Source organism: Equus asinus, chromosome 8 (genome assembly GCF_041296235.1).
Source record: "Equus asinus isolate D_3611 breed Donkey chromosome 8, EquAss-T2T_v2, whole genome shotgun sequence".
Classification (NCBI taxonomy): domain Eukaryota; kingdom Metazoa; phylum Chordata; class Mammalia; order Perissodactyla; family Equidae; genus Equus; species Equus asinus.
The window spans coordinates 22,399,174-22,405,851 of NC_091797.1; the positions used below are offsets into that span (position 1 = coordinate 22,399,174).

Here is a 6,678-nt window from a genome sequence, read left to right on the forward strand (position 1 = left end):
AACATCTATCTCTGGGAGGTTAACTTGAGCCAACCAACCTAATTAATTAGTCACAACCTGTCACATTTTAAGGTATTATTACACCTCTAACTTAATCTCACAGCTATGTTTGAGGGCCCCAGGAGCCAAAACTTCAGCAAAGCTGATCTCAAGGGACCAGGGGGCACAATGGTTAATTCAGGCGTGTTTACAAGTCTCACCCTGGGCCTGGTGTGCCCTCATCCAACTCCTCAGAAGGCAAGTTGAGGCAACTGAGTGACAGGAGCAGAGGGAAGGCTCATTTAGGAGTGGACACTGATGATAAATACAGCAGAATGAGACCCCCTTTTCAGGTCAACCGTCCCCAGGAGCCCTAGCGTTGGTCTACTATGTCATTATCAGCAGGACAGAGGGTAACGCTTCTGGAGTCTAGAATATGCGAGGAAAGGGTCTAACTAAACTGCCTGCCTGGGGTCTAAAAGACCAAATAGTGCTAATTTCATCTAGGCCAAACCAAGGAAATGGTTCACTCTTTTCTGATTTGGGTTTTAAGAAGAGGACTGATCATGAGGGAAACCAAAAAATTCCATCCTGAAGCCCAGTGGAAATACACGGTGAGCAGCCCCTAAGTTACAGATGGCACACGAGCTTGGCAAACGACGACTGTATTCTTAACAGGAAACGCCCAATTGGCATGAAGGACAAAAGCTATTTGGGTAAGCTTTGGTCTTCCGCAGGACATGGAAGCAGAGGAGACTAGCAAGGTCACGGCCTGCCTGAGCAATGCTGACAGCGCATGCCTTCCTCACATGAGGTGCAGGGCTCCCTGCGAAGGGTCTACAAACGCCCTCCAACTTCCAAGCAAAAATGGGAGTTGATGTATGTTCTCCTGGGAAAGGGTCCTTTCCCTTCTCACAGATGAGAAGAGGTTAAAATCCTGAGCTAGAGAAAAGGACCATGCCAGATGTAGGCTGGGAGAAGGAAACTACCAGACACACTTAGAGCCAGCCAAGTCTGCAAGCTCGCAAAGGCATCACTGGAAAGTTAGAACATGGACTCACAACAGAGACAACTGAGCAGTGTTTTTGTGCTCTTTGAACTGTATTTCAAGTTCTTTCCAAAACAAGGCCCTAGGAAGCCCCAAGTTCAATATGACCCTGGGCTTGGTCCACTGCTGTCTGGTATTCATTCACCAACATTAAGCCCCCGGAAAGAAGATTTGACAAAGCAGGACTCCCTCCTCCACGGCGTGAGTCGTTTGCTGATTTCAGAGGTGCCAGTGGCGGCCAACTGGAAACACACAGGAACTTTTCCTTGGAACCGGACTCTGAGGAGAAGCGCCTGCCAGGACCATCGCCATCCTCTCCCTGACCCTTCCTCTCCAGCTGCTGAAGATATAGCAGGAAATAATCTTCTTTGAAGATACTGGCTAACAATTCCAAGAAACAAAAACACATGCTTCCAACGCATTGTGCTTTCAGATATTCTGAGGAAGAAGAACAAACTTCATTAATAAAAACTTACTGCAACTTGGCACCTAAGAGTAAAAACAGTAATAAAAAGCAATTTCAAACAGTTGAGATTCCCCAAAAGATATGGTTTAGATCTTCGAATCCCTTCTGAAATTAGTTCTTAATATTATTCTCTCCCCACTTCCAGCTAAATGACCACAGCAATGCAGAAGGGGTGTTTTTTGTTACTGAACACTCTCCAGCCTGTAGCTCTTGGGATATACACAGCCCTGTGACCTAACCAGGCATTCCCTGCTCCAAGCAGGTCTCCATCCATTAGACTTTAAATACCAGTGTCCTCTCTCCCCACAATGCCAGTGTTACTCTCAAATACTGGCAAATAAAAAGAATTTCTAAGTGGCAAGGAATCAAGTCAGCCCAGCCTCACCTGGGTTTAGTTCAGCTGCCGGATGAGCTGATTGATGCGTTCACCTCGGTAGCCAGGGGAGCCCACCTCCTTGAGGAAGCCCACTCTATTCTTGGTAGCGTGACGGGCCACTGAGAGCTGGAAAGGGCGCAAGAACCCTGAGATCATCTGGAAATGCTTCCCCGGGAAGGCAATTTCATGAATGAGGTCTTCCAAGCAAATGACACCAAACTTCCCTGAGAAACATAAGGTACAGGTTCCTTTATTCGACATTTACCCAGCATATACTGCAAGGCTCCTATATGCCAACGCTGGGTACTGTCCCAGGTTCTTGGGACCCCAAAAAGAAAATGACCTGGACCCCACATCAAGACCACCAGATCCCTGCTTTCTGCCCCAACTGACCCCTAACGTGCACCACTTACCCAGGTGCTCCTCAATCACTGTGTTGTCCGTCAGAGGGATGGTTTTATTCTTGACCCTGGCTTGTCCACGTTTCAAGATGAGTTCCCGGACAGACTTCAGATTTGGAAATCTATGTGAGGCAGAATAAAGTACAGCCGTAGCCAGCTCCTGGCACACTCCACTGCAAGCGCCACTCAGGCCTGGGGTCTGGCTGAGGACACATTCTCCCAACCACCCCCTCTGCGCACCAGGAAGCGTCCTGCACTCACAGTGCAGCTGGGAGGCTTGAGGATACGCAAGCGAAGAAGGGGGTGAAAAACCAGAGTGGCCCTGACTATGTCATCAGAAATGAAAACTTACAGATATAAATGTTCACCAGGCAAAAAATTTTATTTCCCCGGAAAAATAAAACAAGTCCTGGCTTACAGTCTAGGACTCTGGCCTCAGGTCACCCTCTACTCAGGACGGTGCAAGAGTTTGACATTAAATGCAAGCCTTTGTTGGGTTTTGATGTTTGAAGGAACACTACTCTTACACAAGCGCTGCCCCAGCTCTGCCTCAAGACTCGGAGAATTTCTCTCTCCTCCACCCATCTTACTCAGCCCCAGCCTACAAAGGAGCAAGCCCTGCCAGGGTACTGCTCACGGTGCATCAGCAGCACTGCCCCTCCTGCTCTACCTGCCCCATGTTCCAAGGCTCTTAGGGCTGGCAGTTGATTTCTGGTGACTGTGGTCACAGCAAAACGTTCCATCAACACAACAACATGAGCATTGGACAACAGGATGCTGTGCACCCTGCTGTTCCGAACACGTTCAAATACAATCTAAGGTGAATACAGACACAAAAAACTGTACTCACCCCCAGGTCACGTAAGGTTCCACTGTGCGCAGCATCTTCATGGTGTGAGGGGTCACTCTGACAAAGACACCACTGAAAATCTTCTTCAGGCGAAGCTTTGCAATGGTACTCTGCACCAGTAAACTCACCCCATTAATCCTGAAACACAGGAAGTCAGGCTCTGTTCAGTTTATGTCAGCCCAGCAAGCACCTACGAAACGCCTGCCACTACTAGGCACCCACAGAGCAGACGCAGATCGCGCCTCACAGAGCTCAGCCGAGCAGGAGGCAGCTATGCAAAGGGATCATTTCCACGCAACATGGAGCAACGCCTGAGGTGCTACAGCAACAGAGATGGTCCCTGGATCTGTGGTGCGCGCGCCTGCGTGGGAGGTGGGGCGATACGTGTCAAGCTAAGGAAACTGGACTTGCTTCCGTGGGAGGTTAAAGCTACGGAGGACCTTCAGTAAAGGAGATGTGATCAGATTTCTTTTTGACAATCACTGACGAAAGCATGTATGACCGATCTGAGAGGGTGACACCAGAGGCAGGGAAACTCAGTTAGAAAGCTAATGTGATACTCCAGGAAAGAGATTAGGGGCAGTGGTAGGAGGGCTCATAAATACTCAAAACCCCACAGGCTTCTGGTTTGGGTGACTGGGTAGGAGAAACAAGAAAGGGCAAAGCTGTACGTGTAGGTAGGAACAGGTAAGGAAAGTGCCCCTAAATGTGGGAAACACTTTATGCATGCTCCCCAGCACCAAATATGCTCCATCCATCCACTCACCCTTTGTTCAGCTCCTAGAAAGACGCCTTGATTCCCTCACGTCAAGACTCTTTGCATCTATGCCTAGAAAGCTGTCCCCCAACACTAGTTAATTCCTATCACATTTGCAGGTCTCAGCTTCAAGGGCCTGCTTTACAAAGTGTCCCCACCAGTGTGCACATCCCCTCTGCTACCCGTCTCCCCAGCCCCTCATATCCAGCACTTGACCCTCATAGCACTTGGTGCATTTTCATGTCTATTTACCTAAAGTAAGTTTCCTTAACCTTCAAGACAAGAACTATGTTGTGCTCAACCCTGAATTCCCAGCACGACTTGCCTTAGTAGCTGAAGGCCTCCTGTCTTCTCATCTCCCTAGAGACTGGGTCTAAAGCCGAACCAACAATGTGCCCCAGCAGAATGTCACGAGTTCCTCACCTCTGGATGCGTACAACAAACGCTAAGGAATGTTCATCTGGCACTTCCAAGGCATGAGGTTTCACTTCTAGTCGCCTGAGGCGCACCCTGTCACGTTTTTGCCGCCAGGAATCATGCAGGAACCATTCCAGTCGCTTAAATTTGAGCTCTTTCCCCTTCTTCTGCTACAGAGAAGGCAGACCATCATCACCATTTTGTACCTCTATTCATCTTTACTTCCACGACAGGGATTCACAAATCACTACTGACAGAGCTTCCTTCCCCGTGTTCTGTAAAGGGGAGCAAGTACCTCTATTCTTAGACAAGGAAAAGTGAGATACCCAAGTAAAGGGGGACTGGGAAAACCTGGGAACTACCGGGCAAAGTCCCTGCTAAATAAACAAGCAAAAATGAGTTCACACGCTGTCAACCAATGTTTACCAACAAGTCTTTATGGAACCTAGCATTGTATTGGGCATCATAAAGCACAAATCAGGCAGGAGCTTGTTTTGTTTTCTGCCTCCAAAATACTTTCACAACTTTTTTTTTTTTTTTTTTTTTTACAAATTATGTACTTTTCTCCAAAAACATTTTAGCAAGCAGTAAAAATCGTTTGGCACATTTAAAAAAATACGTATGTGTTCTTCTAGGTTCACAAGTATGTCTGCTCTCTCAAATTACTTGGTATGAACCTGAAAGAACCACCACCATTTCACTTTTTCCTTAACCAACTTTACTGCAGAATTTTGCCTGCAAAAAGTGTCTGATAAAGATGTGCTAAATGTGGGGCTGGCCCTGTGGTCAAGTGGTTAGGTTCTCGTGCTCTGCTTCAGCCCCCCAGGGTTTCAGCTGGTTGGGAACCTGGGTGTGGACATGGCACCGCTCATCAGGCCATGCTGAGGCGGCGTCACACACGTCACAGCTACAAGGACCCACAACCAAAAAAAAACACAATATATATATACACACAACTATGTACGGGGGGGGGGTGATTTGGGGAAAAAGAGCAAGTCCAGTTCAACATGTGCTGGATAAAACTCACCGAATTCCAATTCGAACCCCTTCCTCCCGGTTCCCCATCATTACCTTCCTCTTTTCCAGAAGCGCCTGCTTTGCCTGGGTGGCTTTGAGGGCCTGATAAGCCTTCCTCTTTTTCAGGAGATTTTCTGGAACCAAAGGGATCTTTTTTCTTTGCCTGATACAGAAAATTGAGATCAGCGATAAGATTTAGGAAACAAATCTTCAATGAATTTCCAAACCATTTCCTGGGCTTCGGGAAACACTACTGTCTTCAAATTCCTAAGGACTGAGACTCCCCTGAAACCTGTGGTTTCTGACTCTAGTCCTCAAAACGGACCCGTACCATTCACTCGTCGCCAAAGCCTTAAAAAGTCCGCAACCTCCCAGCATCTGGTTCTCGTATACGTCAGCAGTTACTGTGCTACAGCCTTTTATAAACACTAGCACACCAGCAGCGATATGATTCTACTAAAATCCTGCGGGGATGCAGCGGGTGCAGACCCACCTGCGGGCGGAATATTAAGTCAGGCTGGGAGAACCCAAATCTGGCACTCTCCAGGATAAGAGTCAACCCTCGCCCCTCGAGGTAACCGGAACTTGATGGCGGCCCCCTCCAACCGCCCACCCGTCCCCTCAACCCTCCGGCTCCTCACCCCACCCTCTGTCATCTGAAGCCTTTTCTATCCTCTGCCTCCAGTTCACAAGTACCCTTATTTCCTGCCACCGAGGAACGAGCACCGTGGATGGGACTGGATGCTCAAGACCCCACTTCCAAAGATTCAAAACCCCAAACACTCACTCTTCCTCCGCCATCTTTCTGCTGCTGCGGCTACCGCTCATGCGCAGCTCCACCCCGTGGGGCAGAGAGGAACCGCTCTATGTTTATTTGACCATAGAGATGTCTAGTCTAGCTCACGGCCGGCGGGCGCAGACAGCCCGCAGCCTCTTAGCAGTGAACCGCTGAGGGTTTGTTAACCCTGATCCCTACAAAAGCTGCACAGAGCTTTACTCGCACTGCTTCCAAGCATTTCAGAACCTGTATCATCTTCAAAATCCAGCCCTTTTCACTTAAGCTATAGTCTCAAAATACTGGTGGCTGGACTGTAAACAAGGAACCGCTTCCCACAACGCACTGCGACTTCCGGCGTTGGTGAGCGCCGCTCTTCCGGCTTCTGCTCGGCTGTGCCCCCCTCACCCAGGGAGAGACGCAGTCGCGGGTAGTGTTCTAGCTTGGTTGAGAGGTCTGGGGGCTCCGGCTGTGGCTCTCACGTGTGAGTGGAGGTGTTTGTGGACCGTTTAGGATGGTAAAGCATGCAGCTCCGATTCCGTCTGCCTGGCTCCCTCCGCGGGTACCTGAGCAAGTTATTTAACCCTTCTGT

The 6,678-nt window shown here is 48.9% G+C and overlaps 1 protein-coding gene across 3 annotated transcripts; it reads right to left on the reverse strand.

Annotated features, from left to right (window-relative positions):
- Nucleotides 1-1,059: 1,059 nt before the first annotated feature.
- RPL7L1 (ribosomal protein L7 like 1) lies at nt 1,060-6,437 on the reverse strand. Of its 3 annotated transcripts, none has more exons than XM_014837383.3 (7): nt 6,099-6,437; nt 5,366-5,474; nt 4,301-4,464; nt 3,121-3,258; nt 2,283-2,392; nt 1,879-2,093; nt 1,060-1,465 (listed from the first exon to the last, which is right to left on the reverse strand). In XM_014837383.3, the coding sequence occupies exons 1-6, from the start codon at nt 6,137-6,139 to the stop codon at nt 1,885-1,887; spliced, it is 771 nt and encodes a 256-aa protein (XP_014692869.2). In that variant the 5' UTR covers nt 6,140-6,437; the 3' UTR covers nt 1,060-1,465; nt 1,879-1,884. The 3 variants fall into 3 exon arrangements, with proteins under 3 accessions (XP_014692869.2, XP_014692870.2, XP_070371035.1); XM_014837384.3 differs by having other exon boundaries at nt 4,301-4,461; nt 6,099-6,430; XM_070514934.1 differs by lacking the exon at nt 6,099-6,437 and adding an exon at nt 5,643-5,877.
- Between the last annotated feature and the right edge of the window lie 241 nt (nt 6,438-6,678).

Excerpts from the sequence above, each read along its gene's own strand:
- RPL7L1 (XM_070514934.1), bottom strand. The coding sequence starts at position 5,689 with ATGCTGGGAGGTTGCGGACTTTTTAAGGCTTTGGCGACGAGTGAATG. Across the intron at positions 4,465-5,365 it reads CGCTTCTGGAAAAGAGGAAG|CAGAAGAAGGGGAAAGAGCT; the intron begins GTAATGATGGGG and ends CCTTCTCTGTAG. Across the intron at positions 3,259-4,300 it reads TTTGTTGTACGCATCCAGAG|GATTAATGGGGTGAGTTTAC; the intron begins GTGAGGAACTCG and ends CCTGTGTTTCAG.